This window comes from Gossypium arboreum, chromosome 13, assembly GCF_025698485.1.
Source record: "Gossypium arboreum isolate Shixiya-1 chromosome 13, ASM2569848v2, whole genome shotgun sequence".
NCBI lineage: Eukaryota > Viridiplantae > Streptophyta > Magnoliopsida > Malvales > Malvaceae > Gossypium > Gossypium arboreum.
Window position 1 is genome coordinate 114845477 of NC_069082.1, and position 23123 is coordinate 114868599.

Genomic DNA, 23123 nt, shown 5'->3' on the forward strand with positions numbered 1-23123 from the left:
TCACTACTGAGATAACAATTTTATTTATTTTCATCATTTTTTTTATTAAAGTACCAAGAATAATGACTAAGGAATCCGTTACTACTATTTTAGACATACCATAGAATGAGGGATGAGAATCAGTGTCCATTTTACCTTTTTGGCCAAAAATAGGTTCATATATTTGTTAATTTAGTAAAAATTATATTAAACTATTTCCCTATAACTACTTATAGTCCCTCTTTAATCCATATGTAAGAAGAGTATATATTTTAGCGCACTCGAATCCACATTCTTCTATATTAACAATAATATTTATACTAATCGAACTAAACAATTACACTATTACACTTGAGTAAAATGGAAATGCAGTTTTAAGTAACCATTAAAGCTATTAGCAACCAATGGCAGTGATGGAGGTATCTTTATGTAATCTTACAGCTGTAAATTGCCTTCTACCAAACTAAAACCATAGGCCCTTCACGTAGTAAGATTGCTTAAGCATTAATGGAGAAAACAACCAAATTTGATGATTAAAACCACCTCGTTTTCAACGCCCAAGACCACAGAATCCTCTCTTTAACAAGTACTCATTCAGCCTCACAAACTCACCTTTAATTATCTCTCATTAAACATGTCGTCTCCTTCGCATCCTATTGTCCTCACCAGCTCCCTTAATGGTTCCATTACTGCCTTCGATGCTGTCTCTGGTGTCCCTCTTTGTCACTTCTCTGGCAGCAGGTCTCCTTACCATGGTCTTGCCCTTGTTGGCAACTCATTCATTGCTACTTCTCATATATCTGCTGAGACTTCTTCAGCCTCTATTCATCTCTACAATTGGTGGTCTTCAACAGCTCTGCACAATTTTCTTGTTCCAGAACCTGTTGCACCCTTGTCAGCTACCCTTGATGGCTTGTATTTGTTTGCTGGTGGCCTTTCAGGTTCTATACATGCTCTCTCAGTTCCTTCAGGGGAGATACTCGCATCATATTCAGCACATAACAAGCCTGTTTCCTGCCTCAAAATAAGTGAAGATGGGTCACTATTGATATCTGGTGGTGATGATGGTACAATTTCTTTTGTTCCAATCTTTCAAATCATCGAGGCATCACCTGATAAGAGCTCCACCAGCTTGATGTTGCAGAGATTTGTTGCACATGATGGCTCAGTGACAGCAATAGACTCTATTATGGCACAGTGCAACTCTACCATAATATCAAGCTCGCTGGATTGCACGATTAAGATTTGGGGATTGTTGGATGGAACAAAGTTAAGAACAGTGACATTCCCATGTGCCATTATGGGGATAGCATTGGATCAAATAAGGAAAGAATTTTTTGCTGCAAGCTCTGATGGATTCATCTACAAGGGATCAATAAATGCTGGAAGCAAAAAGCATGTGAATCAAACACAGGAGTTCATTAGATGGGCTCAAAAGCATGAGAGTGGGATTGTATCTTTAGTTATGGTGAGTGAGACAAACAATTTGGTATCTGCTTCAGAAGATGGGAAGGTTTATATATGGGAGATTGAAACAGGTGAGGCCATTATGGGACTTGATAATGATGTAGGGAGCATTAGTGATATGGTGGTAGCTAATGGTATGGAGCGAGGCTTAAAATTTGGTAAAAAGGCTGACAACGTTTATGATGGATATAGTGGATTATGCAGGGTGGAGCTGAGCAGGTCACTAAAGGACACTTTGGACATAGAAGATGTGTTGAGGGTGGCTACAAAAGACCGAAGCAGAGCCATTGATATGCTTGAGTCAGCAATTTCAGCGTATGAAAGGTTGCTACAGCTCATTCTCAAGGAAGCCAAGAAAGGACCTAGTAGCAGCAAAAGTTGAAACGAAAAACATAGCCTCTAATACAATATATATATTGCCTCTAAATTCTTCTATGCAAAGTAAAATGAAGACAAATGCAGTTTGTTCGAATATGCCTTTCCCCTTTCTGTTCTTTTTTTTTCTTGGTATGTGCAACTGCTTTTTTACCTATTGAAATCATGATTTAAATATTGGAGATAATGGCTATTTTGTGATCTAGTTTAATTTTCTCCATCATTGATATTTACAGCATCGGAAACACATCCCTGATGAAAATTTAAATCCAAATTTGAACCCAGTAAATGTTGCATGATTATTATGCAATTGCAAATAAATGGTAGAACAAGTTGGTGAAGAGAAGATGAATGTTTCATCTCTCCACTCACACTGCTATTTATACATTGTAATTTAAATTTAATTAACTTAATTTTTAACTATTAAATATGTTTAATTTATTAATTAAGCTTACTTAATAGAAGATAAGTGGATGATATCAAATTCCACTTATTCATAAAACTTTAATGGTTAAATAACCATTAAGGTCTTTGCATAATTGTTAATTGGATTTCCAAGCATTTTTTAAATTAAAACTTAATATCAATTATACTTTTACAATTTAGTCTCAAAATTTCTAGGTTAAAGACGACGTTGGGCCGTCTCAAGATAAATTAAATACGAGTGACGAAGACGAGTACCTATTCTAGTTTGTGCTTTCATGAGTTAAATTTAAATTACATATACGGATTATTGCAATTAGCTATACTTGAGGGAATGAATTTACTTATCTCATTAATAGGTAAGTGTGAAATTCTTGTACCTTGTGTTTTATTTGTATTTGTGTTTTAGGGAGAAATTGTGATAGTTTTAAGGTATGTTTGAGTTAACGGTAATGCAGTGGCGCTCAGAGACCCACAGATCTTATTTCCTATGTGGGGAGTGCATAATCAACTTAAAAGATGCCAGATTGCAACTTGAGCTCCCAGTTTACTATGCTCTTATACTCAAACTCGTTTTCAATAGGACTTCCAGCATGAGCAGATAATACATAAGAGAAAACCATAGGAGTTGGTGTGCCTTTAGAGCTCTCCATGCGACTCCTATGCAACAAGTTAAGGATATACTTACGTTAGCTGAGAAACAACCCTGAAGAGTTATAGGCTACCTCTATACCCCAAAAATAATTCAACTGTCCCAAATCTTTAAGAGAAAACCTCGAATCTAAAGAATCCACAAACTCATCAATGCTTGGTTGATGGTTGCTTGTAACTATAATGTCATCCACATAGACAAGTACATAAGAAGAACCTCACCAGTATGCTTTATAAAAAGCAAAGCATCAGACTTCACCAAAGTAAAACCAACTGCAACCAGATGATCTCTTAGTTTGTTGAACCAAGCCCGAGGAGCCTATTTAAGATCATACAATACTTTCTTGAGTTTATACACCAATGGCACACATTCGATTTGTTGTTCAATCCCTAGAGGTTGAGTCATGTAAATCTCTTCAACTAAGTCACCATTGTAAAAGGCATTGTTTATGTCAACTTGCCATAACTTCCAGCCAAATGTAACAGCAAGCGACAGAACCACCCAAATTGTTGTAGGCTTCACAACTGGACAAAATGTTTCATCAATTGAAAATGGTTCACGATCAACCAATTCAGCAACATAATCTTTGGTTTAAAAATCCCACGTTTCGATCTCGTTTGCATGGGATGTAAGTTGATAGGTGCAAGAAAAGGAGGAAAAAAATACACAGGTACCATAGGAGGACGTAAATCCTCATACAAACCAAGTAAAGCACCACCATCCTACTCTATAGCCATATTATTAGGATCTAACTCTGCACGAGAAATGAACCTGTTAGAAGACATCCGGCTTTGATTAACAAGTGTTTCCACATCAGCATAAACACCTTCACCAGAACTATACAAACACCCCGTAGCACTTTTATCTGAACTAACTGAGGACTGAACATATACTTGTTGAGATAAGATTGGAACATCTGACCTTTGATGCTCTATCAATGAGGTGTCCTTGATACAAAACGACCCTATCTTGTCAAATAAATAACAATCTTCATAAAAAACTACATGCTAAGACACAAAAATTCGGCCATTCTTATCAAGACATTTGTAACCCTTATAAATAGAACTAAACCCAATATAAGTGCAAGGTCAAGAATGAAATTACAGCTTATGCTTATTGTAAGGCTGCAGGTACGAGTAACAGCAATAACCAAAAACCTTAAGTTACATGTAATCTGGTGTTAAATGATACAACTTCTCATAAGGAGACTTGCCTTGAAAAGTAGGTGGTAGAAGCCTATTTATTACGTAAGCAGCATGCAAGAATGCATGGCTCCAGAAATGCATGGGCAATAAGGCTTGTACAAGCAGTATAAGACCAGTCTCTACCAAATGACTGTGTTTTCTCTCAGTAATACCATTCTGTTCAAACGTATGTGGGCAAGTGATCCGATGTTGTATACCCTACTGAGAAAGCACCTTAGTCAACGATCTATACTCACCACCCTAGTCACATTGAAACTTTTTAATCTTGCAACCAAATTGAACACCTACAAACTTATGAAACTAAATAAATTTGTCAACCACCTCATCTTTTGTCTTCAACAGATAAATCCATGTAAAATGACTATATGCATCGAAAAAAGAAAGATAATAAAGACAAACTTCTAACTGCAATAGAGCTAACCCCCATAGATCAGAAAGAACAAGATCAAAAGAGAACGAGTACACAGTTTGAGAAACAAGAAAAACTAGCTTATGAGACTTCCTAGACTGACACAATGCACAGACCATTAACAGAACATATTTATTCAATGAAATATTACAACTTTTAAGTACTTGAGTAAGTGTTATATTACATGGATGACCTAGCCTTTTGTGCTACAAGTCAAAACCAAGAGTGTCAATCATAGCCAAATGCACGAGCGGTTGTCCAAGTTGAGAACCGACTGAACCTAAAATACCTTCATGATGTGTTGGCAGAGCAAAATGATACAACCCTTTATGAACATGTCCCACCAACAAAACCATCCATGTCTTGATTGTAACATCCCCTACCCGTATTCGTTGCCGGAATAGGATATGAGGCATTGCCGGAGTTTACGAATTAATTTTTTTTAAACTCAATATAACCCTTTATAGATATCTAACCTTCCCTGCAATTTTAAACCGAGACCAATCCATATCAACCAATCCAATTCAACATACTTTCAAGATAGATTCATACATATTCATAAGATAGCCTCATCACATACCAAAACCAGAATTTGTTAGCCATACCAATGGCTTACTTTACATTCATTACACCTTAACTTTTACTTTATTAACTTATACATGCCATTGATTTCCAAAATAAAGTTTCTTGATATACCAAAATATTGAGGTTGATAGTGTGATGTGTCTCCGACCAAATTTGACCTCCGAGCTTTTAATACTACAAAACAGGGAAAAAGGAAACAAGGTAAGCACGTTGTGCTTAGTAAGCTCATGTAACAAGAATTATACTTACCTAATATTTTCAATACAATACAACAAATATTCATACATCCATTCAATTTACCATTTACCTATCACACACAAACTTAACCAAAACATTAATCAAATAGCATCATATAAGTTCAATACAAAGATTAATGATTGATGAGCTTATCAGTTCCATGTTTTCTATTACCCTTATTATTTCCCATATTTATCCCGTTGAATTCCTCAGAATTTCGATGGATTTTCAGAGGTACACTTTTAGTGTACAATTTCGGGTCCGTCAAATCATATTTATGTGCGCACATTTTCATTTCAGACAGCACACTCCCGTGAACCTTATTCTTACAGCGAGATTACCAGTCTAGGCTAAATCCTCTGTAATATAAACTCATAGAGTATTGTCGGGATTACCAGTCCAGGCTAAATCCCCTGCAACGACAAATACTCTAATGAGCTTGGATTTGAATTACCAGTCCAGGCTAAATTTAGACCCTAATTTGGATTAACCGTTTGGGCTAAATCCATTTTACACATATTTTTTGGGAGGGCTATATCAGGATAGGATCACCCGTCTGGTCTCGATCCTCTTTACAGTCAATTCCTTTTCAGAGATCCATCGAATTTTCCTTTCATTCAACCGAGATTTCTTCCCCTTTTTATCAAATATATCAATGTTTCATCAATTTTCATATAATGAACATTCAAATCATATTCACATCAATAACATACATTTCAAGCATTTAAGAATATAATTCAAGTTACACAAACTTACCTCAATACTTGCTCGTATACAAAAATCTACTAATCCTGAACTTTTTTCTTTCCTCGATCTAGATTCGTATTTGAATTTTCTAGATCTAAATAAATAAATTTAATTATCAATTTAATACATTTGATGTTCATATGTAACATTCTCTATAATTCCACTATTATTTATAGGTCATTCAAAGCTGTCTACTTGAGCCGTAGTCACTAAATTATTTATATATCAATCTAAAAAACTCAAAATTAAGATCTTCTAATTTTCAATGAAACTAGACTCACATATCTTCTTACCATAAAATTTTCAGAATTTTTGGTTTAACCAATAAGTACAATTTATTCTTTAAAGTCATCCCTATTCTGCTATCTGAAAGTTTCAACCATTCTTCACTAAAAGTCAATTATCTCTTAGTACAAGATTTGGATGGTGTTTCCGTTTGTTTCTCTGAAAATAGAATCATTAAGGATTCTAAAAATATAAATTTAAGCCCATAATTATTTTTGTATAATTTTTTATGATTTTCAAATTTCAGAACAGGGGAACTCAAATTTATTCTGACCTTGTCTCACAAAATTTATTATATCTCATGATTTACAATTCTATTTCTTACACCGTTTCTTCTATGAGAAACTAGACTTAATAAGATTTAATTCCATATTTTGTTCATCCTCTAATTTGATTTCCACAATTTATGGTAATTTTTCAAAGTTAGCCTACTGCTGCTGTTCAAAACTGTTTTAGTGCAAGATGTTTATTACCATTTTCCCCCTAAGCTTTTAATAAATGATAATTTCGTCCTTACTCAATTAACCTCTCAATTGAGCTGATTTTTCTTAATTAACACTTTATTCTATCACTTTAAACTACTTTATAGCCTTTGGGAATCAAAATTTCAGCACTAGACTTTAATTCCAAACTTTTTCACAATTAGGTCCTAAAAATTAATTTCTATTGAAATTACCTAATAAAATCATCGTATAAACAAATTGAAGCTTAAATTTCATGCTATTTCATCATAAACTTACAGTACTCAACCATGGTGACTTTAAATTTCATCCATGAAATCAAAAACTAATGAATTTAATAGTAAAACCTAGTTGTAAAAGTTTTAAAAACACAAAAATTATAAGAAAAAGGCAAGGATTAACTCACTTGGTGCAAAATTTATGAAAGACCAACTTGAATAAACCCTTAGGACGTTTTTGGGTGATGATAATGAAGAAAATATGAAGAGAATTCTAGATATTCCAATTTGGTCCCATTTTTATTTTAGTAAATTTTGTTATTTTCCCATTTTGCCTTTATTTCACCAATTCTCCTGATTTTTCTCAACTTATGCCGCCCAAAATATCTCCTTTTGGGCTTATTTGCAATTTATGTCCTTTCTCATTTAGTTGAGCTATTTAATCCTTCTAGTAACTTTTACACCCTTTTCAATTTAGTCTTTTTCATTTAGTTGACTACCCAAACATTAAAATTTCCTAATGAAATTTTAATACCACATTACTAACATTTCATAAATATTTATAAAAATATTTTGGACTCGGTTTACGAGGTCGAGGTCCCGATACCTTGTTTTTACCCAATTTCTTCAATAATATCTTTTTCTAACTAACCACTAAATCAGTAAAAATTTTCTATTGATATTTTCATACGATTTTCCTATCATATCAATATTCATGCAAAAATAATAAAATAAATTTCTCTTTAAATCGGATTTGTGGTTACCAAACCATTGTTCCGATAACCTTGAATTTAAGCCATTACAACTCTCTCCCCCTTTTAAGGATTTTCGTCCTCGAAAATCTTACCAGTAAAGAGGTTCGGGTAATGTTTTCTCATTGTCTCCTCTAGTTCCCATGTCGCTTCCTCAATCCCATGCTTTTTCCATAATACTTTCACCAAATTTATCTTTTTATTTCTGAGCTCCTTTATCTCTCGAGCCAAAATCTTAACTGGTTCTTATCAAGTTCCGGTGGTAATACCAATCGATAAGCAATTGGTTCAATTCTTTCTATGATTTCATATGGCCCGATAAATCTTGGACTCAATTTACTCTTTCGACTGAACCGGAGAACTTTCTTCGAATGAGACACTTTCAAGAATACCTTGTCACCGACTTGAAATTCAATCTTTTTTCGTTTAAGACCGGCATATGATTTTTGACGATCGGAAGCTACTTTTAGACTATCCCGAATAACCTTTACTTTTCTTCTGTTTACCGGATCAAATCAACCCCATGTATCATCTTTTCACTAAGCTCTGTCCAATATAACGATGTTCTACATTTTCTACCATACAAAGCTTCATACGGAGCCATTTTAATACTGGACTAATAACTATTATTGTAAGCAAATTCGATCAAAGGTAGATACCTCTTCCAATTACCTTCAAACTCTAGTATACAACATCGGAGCATATCTTCTAATGCCTGAATTACACGCTTAGATTGGCAATCTGTCTGAGGATGAAATACAGTGCTAAAATACAACTGAGTACCCAAGGCTTCTTACGATTTGTCCTAGAAACGAGATGTAAATCGGGGATCTCTATCCGATATAATGGAGACAGGCACTCCATATAGCCTGACAATCTCAGATATGTACAATTCAGCCAGTTTATCTAACGAATAAACCATACGTACTGGAATAAAGTGCACTGACTTTGTCAATCAGTTAACAATCACCCAAATGGCGTCTTTTTTCTTCAGAGACAATGGTAACCCCAATACAAAATCCATAGTGATTCTTTCCCATTTCCATTCCGGTATAGTGATTGGCTGAAATAACCCCGAAGGTACCTGATGTTCAGCTTTAACCTGCACACCTTGATACAAACTCAGAGATATCACATTTCATATCTAACCACCAGTACATCTTTTTCAGATCATTATACATTTTATTACTTCCCGGATGTACAGACATAGTACCGCAGTGAGCCTCGTGTAAAATCTTCTGTATGAGCTTTGAACTCTGAGGTACACATACCCTACCTTTGAATAACAAACAACCATCAATCACAACCTGAAATTCAGAATCAGTACCTGACTCATATTGTACCCGTTTAGCCTGTAACTTTTCATCATTTTTCTGAGCCTCACAGATCTATTGTAGAAACACTGGTCTAGCTTTCAATTCAGCTATAACTAAACCATCATCAGACAATGATAACCTGGTATTCATAACTATCAAAGCAAATAAAGACTTCTGACTTAAAGCATCAGCTACAACATTAGCCTTACCTGGATGGTAATCAATAATCAAATCATAGTCCTTTATCAATTCAAGCCACCTGTGTTGTCTCAAATTCAAATCTTTCTGCGTCATCAAATATTTCAGGCTTTTATGATAAGTATAAATATGGCATTTCTCACTATACAAGTAATGCCGCCATATCTTCAACGCAAATACAATAGCAACTAATTCAAGATCATGTACTGGGTAATTTCATTCATGTGGTTTAAGTTGTCTTGAAGCATAGACTATTACTTTACCTTCTTGCATCAAGACACAACTTAAACCATTTAATGAAGCATCATTATAAATAACAAATTCTTTACCCGGTTCAGGCTGCACTAGTACAGGTGCTTCCGTTAGTAGATCTTTCAATCGGTTGAAACTCTGTGACATTCATCAGTCCACTCAAACTTTACATCTTTCTGCAATAATCGAGTCATCAGAGAAGCTATCATAGACAATGCCTGTACAAATCTCCGATAATAACCAGCTAAACCCAAGAAACTTCTAACTTCGGATTCATTCTTTGGTGGACTCCAATTGACAATGGCTGAGATTTTACTCGGATCTACCCTGATGCCTTCAGCGGATACAATATGTCCGAGAAAACCCACTTCTCAAAGCCAAAATTCACATTTATTGAATTTAGCATATAGCTGCTTCTCTCGTAGAATTTGTAATACAATTCTCAAATGTTTTGCATGTTCTTCTTCATCCCGAGAATAAACCAAAATATTATCAATAAATACTACCACAAATCTGTCTAAGTACGATCTGAATATCTGGTTCATCAAATCCATAAATACTGCAGGTGCATTAGTTAGCCCAAACGACATAACCAAAAACTCATAATGCCCGTACCTGGTTCTGAAGCTGTTTTTGGCACATCTGACTCCTTTACCCGTAGCTGATAATAACCCGATAGGAGATCAATCTTTGAAAACATGGTAGCACCTTTTAGCTGATTAAATAAATCATCAATCTGGGGTAACAGGTACTTATTCTTTATGGTTACTTTATTAAACTACCAGTAGTCGATACACAGTCTTAAAGACTCGTCCTTCTTTTTCACAATCAGAACCAGAGTACCCTAAGGTGAATGACTCGGTCGGACAAAACCCCTATCAAAAAGTTCTTGCAACTGTGTCTTTAACTCCTTTAATTCTGTAGGACCCATACGATACGGAGCTATTGAGATCGGAGTAGTTCCCAAAGTTAGATCTATAGAAAATTTCATTTCTCTTTCTGGTGGTAACCCCGGTAATTCCTCTGGAAACACATCAGAAAATTCACATACCATTGGCATTGCCTGTATCTTTGACTCAGATACTTTGGTGTCGAGTACATAAGCCAAGTAAGCATCATACCCTTTTTTGACATACCTCTGTGCTGCTATTACTGAAATCACATCAGATAACCCTTCTGTCTGATCAGATTTAACCCAGAATAACTCACCATTCTAACATTTTAGTACAATATATTTCTGTCTACAATTTACTACTGCATCATGCTGGGTTAGCCAATCCATGCTCAATATCATGTCAATTCATCAAATGGCAGTAACATTAAATCAACTAGGAAACAATAACCTCTTACCATCAGTGGACAATTTTTACAAATTTTATCCACTAACACAAACTGGCCCAAGGGGTTCAAAACTTTAACCACAAATTCAGTAGGTTCAACAGATAAATTTTTAACAAATGCAAGTTTAACACACACACACACATATATATATAAGTTTAACACACACACACACACACATATATATATATATGAATACGTAGAACTAGGATCAATCAATGCAGTAATATCAGTATCAAGTAAAGAAAATGTACTAGTAATAACATCGGGTGCTGAGGCATCTTCTTTGGCACAGATGACATATGTCCTAGCAGGTGCTCATGCTTCAGACCTATCTGCAGTATCTTTCGTAGCTCCTCGGCTACCACTGACATTACTGGATGGTCGAGGTGATCTACCCCTCGAAATTGGATTACTCAGCTTCAATATCTATTCAGCTTTTTTTTCACCCATTTCTGGACAATCTCTGAGGAAATGGTCGAGAAAACCATATCGGTAACAAGCCCCACTCTTTAATCGACATTCACCAAAATGGGTTTCATTACAATACTGGCATCTCGGCTTAGGGGTACCAACACTACCAACACTGGTCACTGATGGAGTAGAAGGTCTTAGATTAGTACGTTGAGAACCTCGCTCTCTACCCAAATACCCAGTGGCTGAGGTAGAATGATCTTGGTATTTCTTCAATTTCTTTGAAGCAGAAAATTGAGATTTTCCCATCGATCTTTTACTAAAAATGCGACCTTCCTTCTCAGCCTGTTTCTTCTCTTTGCTCAATTCTTTTACTTTATAAGCTCTCTATGCCAATGTAGCAAACTCTCAAATTTTAAGAATTTCGATCAGTAGCTTAATATCTTCATTCAATCCTTCTTCGATTTGTTTGCACATTTCGGCTTCTGATTGTACCTATTCCCGAGCATATTTACTCAATCGAACAAATTTTCTTTCATACTCAGATACTAATCTGTTACCTTGTTTCAGCTTAAGAAATTCTTTTCTCTTCTTATCGAGGAACCTCTAGCTGATATTTTTCTTTCTAAACTCGGTCTGAAAGAATTCCTATGTAATTTCTTCTTTCGGAGCAACTGAAACTTTAGTATTCCACCAATGGTAAGCTATGTCTTTTAGCAGTGAGACGGAACATTTTAGACATTCTTTGGTGTGCAGGATAATTTCTCCAAAACCCGAGTAGTATTCTCTAACCAGAATTCAGCCCGTTCGGGAACATCATCAACTGCTGCTCGGAATTCTTCGGCCCTATATTTTTGAATTTTATCTACCAAAGCTTTCTTTTTTCTAACAGATTCAGTACCTGTACCCTATGGGATCTCAGGAACCGGTGGAGAAGTAGGAGAGGGAGCTTGAGCTTGTCGCATTATAGGGTTAGTTCTTAAGTATTGACTAAACCATTCATTTATCGGTTGAAAGAAGGCTCGTTTTGCCTCCTCACCTTGGCCCTCAGATATGGGCCTTGTACTACTAGTAACTTTGGCTTCCCTCTGTGCCCGTTCTGGAGTCGGAGCATGACTCCCAGCTTCCTCAGATTGAGCTCGGTCAGGAGGCATTTACTATAAGAAAAACACATTTAAATGGTCAGGAGATATCACACTATCAATAATAATTTAAATGACATGTATAGCTAATCCTGTATTTGCTACGTTGGTCCTAGAATCGGCTAAACCGTATCTCTGATACCAACAAATGTAACATCCCCTACCCGTATTCATTGCCGAAATAAGGTACGAGGCATTACCGGAGTTTACGAATTAAATTTTTTTTAAACTCAATATAACCCCTTTATAGATATCTAACCTTCCTTGCAATTTTAAACCGAGACCAATCTATATCAACCAATCCAATTCAACATATTTTCAAGATAGATTCATGCATATTCATAAGATAGCCTCATCACATACCAAAACCAGGATTTGTTAGTCATACCAATGGCTTACTTTACATTCATTACACCTTAACTTTTACTTTATTAACTAACATTCATTACACTTTAGCTTTTACTTTATTAACTTATACATGCCATTGATTTCCAAAATAAAGTTTCTTGATATACCAAAATATTAAGGTTGATAGTGTGATGTGTCTCCGACCGAATCCGACCTCCGAGCTCTTAATACTACAAAATATTGTCGGGATTACCAGTCCAGGCTAAATGTCCTGCAACGACAATTACTCTAATGAGCTTGGATCTGAATTACCACCAAAGCTAAATTCAGACCCTAATTGATTACCGTCCGGCTAAATCCATTTTACACATATTCTTCGGGAGGGCAATATCAGGATATGATCACCCGTCCGGGCTAGATCCTCTTTACCGTCAATTCCTTTTCAGAGATCCATCGAATTTTCCTTTCATTCAACCGAGATTTCTTCCCCTCTTTATCAAATATATCAATGTTTCATCAATTTTCATATAATGAACATTCAAATCATATTCACCACAATAACATACATTTCAAGCATTTAAGATATAATTCAAGTTACACGAACTTACCTCGATACTTGCTCGTATACAAAAATCTACTAATCCCGAACTTTTTCCTTTCTTCGATCTAGATTTGTATTTGAATTTTCTAGATCTAAATAAATAAATTTAATTATCAGTTTAATACATTTGATGTTCATATGTAACATTCTCTATAATTCCACTATTATTTATAGTTCATTCAAAGCTTTCTACTTGAGCTGTAGTCACTAAATTATTTATATCTCAAGCTACAGAACTCAAAATTAAGATCCGCTAATTTTCTCTGAAACTAAACTCACGTAACTTCTTACCATAAAATTTTCAGAATTTTTGGTTTAACCAATAAGTCCAGTTTATTCTTTAAAGTCACCCCTGTTCTGCTATCTGACAGTTTCGACCCTTCTTCACTAAAAATTAATTATCTCTTAGTACAAAATTTGGATGGTGTTTCCGTTTATTTTTCTTGAAAATAAACTCATTAAGGATTCTAAACATATAAATTTAAGCCCCTAATTATTTTTCTCTAATGTTTTATGATTTTCAAAAGTTAGAATAGGGGAACCCGAATTCATTCTGACCTTGTCTCACAAAATTTATTATATTTCACGATTTACAATTCTATTTCTTACACCGTTTCTTCTATGAGAAACTAGACTCAATAAGATTTAATTCCATATTTTGTCCATCCTCTAATTTGATTTTCCACAATTTATGGTGATTTTTCAAATTTAGCCTATTGCTGCTGTCCAAAACTGTTTTAGTGCAAGATGTTTATTACCATTTTCCCCTAAGCTTTTAATAAATGGTAATTTCGTCCCTACTCAATTAACCTCTCAATTGAGTTGATTTTTCTCAATTAATACTTTATTCTATCACTTTAAACTACTTTACAACCTTTGGAATCAGAATTTCAGCACTAGACTTTCATTCCAAACTTTTTCACAATTAGGTCCTAAAAATCAATTTCTATTGAAATTACCTAATAAAATCATCGCATAAACAAATTAGAGCTTAAATTTCATGCTATTTCATCATAAAATTACAGTACTCAACCATGGTGACTTTAAATTTCATCCATGAAATCAAAAACTAATGAATTTAATAGTAAGACCTAGTTGTAAAAGTCTTAAAAACACAAAAATTACAAGAAAAAGGCAAATATTAACTCACTTGGTGCAAAATTTATGAAATTCCAGCTTGAATAAACCGTTAGGATGTTTTTGACTGATGATAATGAAGAAAATATGAAGAGAATTCTAGATATTCCAATTTGGTCCCATTTTTATTTTAGTAAATTTTGTTATTTTTCCATTTTGCCCTTATTTCACCAATTCCAAAATATCTCCTTTTAGGCTTATTTGCAATTTATGTCCCTCCTCATTTAACAATTGAGCTATTTAATCCTTCTAGAACTTTTACACCCTTTTCAATTTAGTCCTTTTGATTTAATTAACTACCTAAACATTAAAATTTCCTAACAAAATTTTAATACCACATTACTAACATTTCATAAAAATTTAAAAAAATATTTTTTACTCAGTTTTACGAGGTCTAGGTCTCGATACCTTGTTTTTACCCAATTTCTTCAGTAATTTCTTTTTCTAACTAACCACTAAATCAGTAAAATTTTTCTATTGATATTTTCATACAATTTTCATATCATATCAATATTCAGGCAAAAATATTAAAATAAATTTCTCTTTAAATCGGATTTGTGGTTACAAAACCACTATTCCGATTACCTTGAATTTAGGCCATTACATTGATGTCCTTCACAAAACAATGATAGGGATGAAATTCAAAATATACCTTGTTATCTTTTGCAAGATAAGCTACAGAAATAAAATTTTTGCATACATTTGGAGCATGTAAAGCACGTTTGAGATGTAACAATCTATTACTGGTGGCAATCGAGGACATCTTTACGTGAGTTATAGGAATAGGAACCCCATTACCCATCAATAGTTGACTTGTACCTGTATATTTAGTGGAATGACTAAGAGTAGAAAGATCTTTAGTAACATGGTTCGTAGCTCCGAACTCAGGATACCACATCTGGTCATCACTGTTGGTTGAAGGCATCAAAACATTACCCTTTGAGTGCCTGCTACCTCTTTAAGAGTTAGGACATACATTACAACAACAATGTGCCTCACAACTAGTCGTGATCTGTCTTGGAGCAACAAGTTGATGATGAATCACTGCCATTGAATGATTTTCATCAAAAACACTTGGAAAACTTTCGTCAAAACTGTAATAAAACTTTTGGCAATGTGTCCAACTTTACTACACAACTGGCATTAGAGTCGATTGTTTGAAAATGACCCCTACAGCCTCTACCTCAATGGAAACCTATATTGCATTAAAAGCCTCTCTATATGCCTGTTTGTTCCTTCAATAACCATTGTTATAATCAGAACCCTTAGTCCAATCACCCTCATCACGATCTTGTTTAGTAGCTATGTTAGCTTGTACGGGAACACTATTCAAGAACTCAAGTTGTCAAGCTTCATAATCAAGAAACATCTCAGTCAACAAATCAAGCGACACACCAGTAGCTAAAGCTACTACCCGTACTAATTCATACTCAACTAGCAACCCTAGAAGAATGATGCTAACCATTTCTTGATTTGAAATCAAACAACCCGCTGCAACCAACATATCACACATGAACTTGATTTTAGATAAATATTTTTTAATAGACAAATGACCCTTTTTATGTGAATACAACGCATGTTGCATACTGGAGAGTTTCATCACTAGTACAAGCACTAGTAAAATAGACTAGAATTTCATCACTAATAGTTAAAAGTAACCAAGAAGCCAATAGATTGCCTTATTGCACATGTAAAACATAATCAGAATTTTCCATTAATCTCCCATCTTTATCCACAACAAATTGTGCTGGTACACTAAAAATACCCAAAACAAACCCATACACACCGTATCCTTAAAGAATCAACATAATTTGGTGCTTCTATAAAAGAAAATTATGCTCACCAAGCTTTACTATATCGTGTTTAGGAAACTACTGAAGACGTCTACCAACAATAGAAGTGACTAAGCCTGAATCTTGACAAGGAATATTTATATGTTCACCACTAGCATTGGAGTAACTTTCTTCAACCACCTCAAACACCATGAAAATTAATAATTTTGCAGAAAAAAATCAGCAACAAAACCTTGAACAACTCTGATACCATGAAGAGAAATATTGTAATAGCCCATTTTTAGTCAAATCAGAACAGTGGTTTTGAGACTACAAATCTGATGCTGAAATATTTATTTTATTATTATTTTGAGGTCTACAGCATGATAGTATAATTGTGTAAAATTTTTGTTTAGAAATTTTATTGATTGAATGCTCATTTTGATAAAAAGGACTAAATCGCGTAAGGTATAAAAGAAATGTGCTAATAGCTAAAAGCACTAAATTGAATAGTGAAGGTCCTTATGTGATAAATAACCCATTAATATGTTAATGGATTATAGTGGCTTGGTATTTTGAGTAATTATCAAAGTTTTTAAAGGTTATAATAGTAATTTGGTAATTATATGATAATTTAATTAAAACAAAATCAATTTCTTCTTCATTCATCTCTTCTAGACGAATTTAGAAACAAAAACACCATTAAAGGAGCTTCAAACTTTCGGCTAAGGTTCATCCATGCATGTAAGTCATTTTTTACTCGGTTTTTAATGATTTCTATGCTTTGAGATCGTCACAACTTAGTTTAGCTAGCCCGGGGGCTAATTTGCAAAACTATTGAGTTTTTTGAATGTTTCCATTGATGTATATGCTAGGATTTTGATGTTTGATGATAGAAAATGGATAGTTGTTGCTAAATAAACAACATTTGTTAAGTGATTTTTTGATAAAAATGTCAATTAGGGACTTATTTGAAAAATGTGTAAATTTTATGGTTGATTTGTGAATTAAATAGAAAATATGGACTATTAGGGTCCCTATGAAATTCGGCTAGCATGAGAAAGAGCTTAATTGCATGAATTTGTGATTTTACGAAAAAAGGACTAAATTGTAAAAATGTCAAAATAATGGGGGAATAATGTAATTTTTCCATAATGTGAAATATGGATTGATTTGAGTAGAGTTCTGATTAAATGAGTTAATTTTTATTACATTTAGATGGCGAAATACAGATTTAGATTGGGGAAAGAACGAGATTTTGTAATAATCGACTTAATTTGTCATTTTTGCATTCAAGGTAAGTTCGTACATAATAAGCATTGTTATAATTATGTTTAAAATGCTTTGATAATGCATAAATTCTGAATTACGGCTTTTCGGTGATATTCGACGAAGATTCAACATTGGAAATCCCGCTTGAACCTTAGGAATTGAATAGGATACAAATGACATGTCATTAGGGTTTATATTGAGTTGGCTTCGGGCCATGATATTAGCACTTCGGGTGCGAGTTAGACTGATTTGGCTTCGGTCCATGATATCAGTACTTTCGACACAAGTTACCTTGATTTGGCTTCGGGCCATGATTTTAGCACTTAGGGTGCGAGACTCCAGAGTATTCAACTTTTATTCCAAATGGTTCAACGGGTATATTGAAGATATGAGATGATAAAAGATGTTCTTGTATCGGTACAGGTATGTAAGAAATTTAATTTAATATTGAGATTATGGAATTGATGAGTTCCTTGGTAAGTTATGTGAATGGAATATTGATAGGTTTGAAAATTAATTGAACTGTTGTACATTGCTTTCCATTATGTGAATGGTAAATGATTAGTGAGATTAGCTTATTATTTTCATACTAGCTTACTAAGCTATATAGCTTACTTTTTGGAATTTTTCGTGTCTTATAGTGATTTCAAGCTAGCTCAGATTCGGGAATCGTTTGAGATTGTTTCACACTATCCAACTATCACTCGGTACTTTTGAATTAAGTTTTGGGTCATATGGCATGTATAGGGACTTTGGTCATTTTGATATATGTGTTGATATGATTTTGGCCATTTGTGTTGGCTTGTAAATGTTAAAAGTTTGATCTTGTATATAGCCATATAAGTTGGCTTGTTGTGGTTGAATTGGTTGTGAATATATATGTGATAATGCCTTGTATGACGTGGTTTATGATTGCTTGAAAAATGGTTGATTGTGGTTGAATAGCTTAGGTATCAAATGGTTGAGATTTGGTTCATTGAAATGCCAGTGAATCTAAGTAAAATAAGGCATATATGAAAGTAGTCATATTGATGATTTGTGAGTGTTAGTTTGGTATGATTTGAATTAGCAAATTATGATGTTTTAAGTATGTTAGATGTTGATATTGAAATGGTATGTTTTGGCCTTGGTTGTGGTTGCTTTGGATGCCTATATATGCCTTGATTATTGCCATTTGGGGTTGTGTAAAGGTGAGTATTCTTGGGTGGCTAGATGGCTTGGTAGATAGCCTATTTTTGTTTACACGGGCGTGTGGTTGGCTGTGTGGTGCAAGTTAGTATACTCCCTAATTTTGGCACGGCTTGGACACGGGCGTGTGTGGGCATTTCGAAGGGTACACGGGCATGTGGTCTGACTATGTGAGCCAAGTCAGAGAGTTACACGGGGTAAGACACGGGCTGGGACATGGCCATGTGATCCCATTTTGAATGCCCACACGGCCTGAGACACAGGTGTGTCTCTTGGCCGTGTGAGAGACACGGCCAGGGCACATGGGCGTGTGACCCCTATACTTCAAAATTTTTTAAGTTTTTCTATGAATTCCCTAATTTGTCGATTTAATCCCGAACCACTTCAAATGTATGATTTAGGCCTTGTAGGTTCATAATAGGGACAATATGATTGATAGAATGATGATTATAAGAAATTGGAAATGTATGTGAAATGAATGTTTAAATTTTTTTGTATGACCGATAATGCTCCATAACCCTATTCTAGCATTGAATACGGGTGAAGGGTGTTACAAATATCACAAAAGTTTTATTAAACCATTATGAAAATAAAAGAAACCAGGCACACGTATTTAAACACCTTTGCTAACTATTATTAACCTACTAACTGCTAACTACCTAACCATTAAAGTTAGGCTGACTATTCCTTAATATAGCACTACAATGGCTAACATCCGTATGTATTTTTTTAAATACCTTTAAAAAAATACGGGTATTCCATGATTTTAAAAAAGAAGAAAAGAAAAGCTATTATTTTAATAGGTGTTGTCGTTGAAGTGGCTAGCACAAATTCAAAATTTTACAAATAGCAGCAAAGTTTATTCATCAAAAGAACAAAGAAATTTGCAAACAAATAATTCTACTAAATTGCCTGGGAAACTAAACAAGTTTTTGCAGGATACAGAAACTTAAATGAAATTAATTAAAACTGAAACTTCATAGAACAAGTAAAGGCATTAACTCCTTAAGCAAAAAAAAGATATGTCACCTATGATTTTAACATAGGGTATATTTTACAAAGATCATAAAAACCTACATTCCTTACTCCTCACTAACCTATCGCCCTTAACCAAGAAGAAAGATCAGAAAAACAGAGAAGGAGAGCAATGTTATCAAAAGTGTGGACTTATATTTAAAAGTCTTAGGGTTCCCCATTTCCTCAGGCAAAAAAAGAAAAAATTAAAATTTTGAACTAGTGTTGGCCACTTCAACGCTGACAACTATTAAAATATCTTTTTTTCTTTTTTCTTTTTAAAATCATGGAATATACATATTTTTTTTAAAAAAATACATATGGCTGGCAACCATTGCGGTTAAGGGTGAGCAAAATTTGATTCGACTCGAAAAATTCAAAAAAAATCAAATTTAAATTATCCGAATCGAGTTATTCGAGTTAATCGAATCAACTTGAATTTGTTTTTCAAATTTTAAGTTTCAAGTTCGAGTCGAATTGAATTTTTAAATTCCAATAAGTTGAATACAAACTATATAATTTTAAATTTATATTTATATTCTGTAACACCCCTATCCCGTAACCGTCGCCGGAATAGGTAAGGGGCATTACTGGACTTGTAACTCATGCCGATCAAGAAAATTTGAACATTTTCTTGAAGTAAAGATCATTCAATTGGATAATTGCTAGACACAACCAGGATAAAATTTAAAAAAACTTATAAAAGTAAACATTCAAAAGATGTCATATTCGCATAGCTTATATACATTAACCAAAATATCCTCCCACTACTAGTCTATTCTATACATGCCATAAGATAATCCAAAACATAGCAAGACAAAACAAAGGATAGTGATAGTGTGACTAGTTGTCGACGATCCCCGAGCCCTGTAGCTTCCAAATGAGATCTATAAAATGTAAGAAACAAAGTAAATGGAATAAGCATTACAATGCTTAGTAAGTTTTAAGCAGCGTCAACAGATAACAATCAAATTATAACATAGTTGTTCGTATTTTTATTTCACTCTTCCTTCGGGCATACCATCCCTTTACCGAATATGCACATCTCATCATATATAATAGGCAGATAAATTCTCACTTGATAGTGATCTCTTATAAACATAGGTACATTACATATTTTCACCTAACTTTCCACATTGACCAAATGCACAATAATCATAGAACAGTCTTATTGCTTTACTCACATATGCATCACATAACGACCTTGTGATTTAGTCCAAATCAAGCTTAAATATAATCTCAAAATACATACCTGACCAACTTAACGCATTGAACGTATTTATTACCAATTGTTACTGTGAAGTCGTATAATCTTATGCTTTACTCGAATCTTCAACGAAACCTTTAGCTCGAATAGTCCCCACACGTAGTTATCGGGTCTTACCTGGACAAAATCTCCACACGTAGTCATCGGGTCTTATCCGGACATAATCTCCACACGTAGTGATCGGGTCTTACCCGGAATATATTTCCAAGTTTCATGTACATTTAATCACATGTTACAACATTCACATCGACTGTCATATTTGTAATTCATTTGCCTCATCAAATATCTAATAATACACACCTTTCACATTTGGTCATTCGGCCACAATATACACACATCTCCTACATATTTCACATTAGCCATTCGGATTTACCACATATATATATCTCATACATATTTCATGTTAGCCAATCGGCTTTACTACATATACATATCTTATACATATTTCACATTAGCCATTCGGCTTTACCACATATATATATATTTATCTTGTACATCAATTTCAGCAATAGCTTACAAGCAACTCAAATAGTTTCATCAATGTTTACAACAAAATCACATATTCACTACAAGCTGTTTTCCTGAGCAATAGTCACTAAATTATTTATAACTGGAGCTACAAAACTCAAAATCAATTGCCGTTAATTTTCCCTGAATATAGACTCATATATCTTCCATCCATAAATTTTCAGAATTTTAGGTTGGGCCAATCAATACCAGATTTTTCTTAAAGTTTCCCCTGTTTCACTGTTTGACTAATCTGACCACTCTTCACTACGAATCAAATTTCTCATTGTACAGAATTCAAAATATGTTCTATTTGATTTCATTTGAAACTAGACTCATTAAGGAGTCTAAGCATATAAATTTTATCTTATAACCATTTTTGTACAAATTATAATGATTTTCTAAAGACAGAACAGGGATTTCGAAGTTATTCTCGAATCGTCTCACACAACTTTAAATATCTCTTTATAGGAAATTTCTTTGCTTACACGGTCTCTTTTATAAGAAACTAGACTAATTAAGCTGTGATTACATATTTTATTCAGCCTATAATTCCACACCAACAATTTATAGTGATTTTCTAAAATCACGTTACTGCTGCTGTCCTAAGCAAATTATTACAATTTGCTTTTAAATTTCCAAGTCCAAACACTTATGAACTTACCATTTGAGTTTAAGACATATCATGGCCACATCATATCTTATTAAATCAACTCATTATGTCCTATTATGATTGAATTTACTCAACGTTTAATCACTTAAAACTTACCTCGAAGTGGTCGACGACTAGATATCCACGGCTATTCGCTTACTTTCTCTTTCCCCTATCCGACTTTGATCCTCTTTGCTTTTAAGCTTAAGTAAAACAATAGATTTGCTTAAGTACTTAACTAATATTATTCACTTAACAATCACATTTGGCAATCACATATCATTTAATCTATATCTAAAACAATAGATTTCAATATGTATCATATTTAATAAAACATGCCATGACTCGATTTCATGCTTATTTAATTTATATCTAATTCACATTCATAAGCAAAGAGTCACTTAATTTATCATGCTTCCTTATACATGAATTTAATCATATTGCCGAATGTCCTTATGTGTACATGGTACATACATAAGGCATATATATATATATATATACCTATATATGACCATTACAATTTAAACATTTAATCATAATCGGCAAGCTTTATTTCAACTATTTAAGGTGCAAACCAATTATGTTATTCATTAACATTTCGTCATATTAAATCTTTGATTAACCAATTTAACACATACCAAAATCCAATCATACATCTAACCTTTATCTCAATACTAAACCGAGTTACAAGATTATACATTACACTAAGCATATCATTAAACATACCTATTCAATTTAGCTAATTTCATAGTCGATTAATCACCTTACCCCACATTACTCAATGCCGAATATCAACCCAACATCACAAGCATAATCACCATGAAACTTACCTTAATACACATTTTATCCCATTGCGAATACATATATATATCATCAAACAAATATTTATTCACATAACAACAATTCATTC

At 33.8% G+C, this 23123-nt stretch overlaps 1 protein-coding gene across 1 annotated transcript; it reads left to right on the forward strand.

Moving 5' to 3' along the window:
• The first annotated feature begins 477 nt into the window (after positions 1 to 477).
• Positions 478 to 2008, forward strand: LOC108462871 (protein ROOT INITIATION DEFECTIVE 3-like). Its single transcript, XM_017762779.2, has one exon. It carries the CDS (start codon positions 614 to 616, stop codon positions 1826 to 1828), a length of 1215 nt encoding a protein of 404 aa, XP_017618268.1. The 5' UTR covers positions 478 to 613; the 3' UTR covers positions 1829 to 2008.
• The last annotated feature ends 21115 nt before the right edge of the window (positions 2009 to 23123 follow it).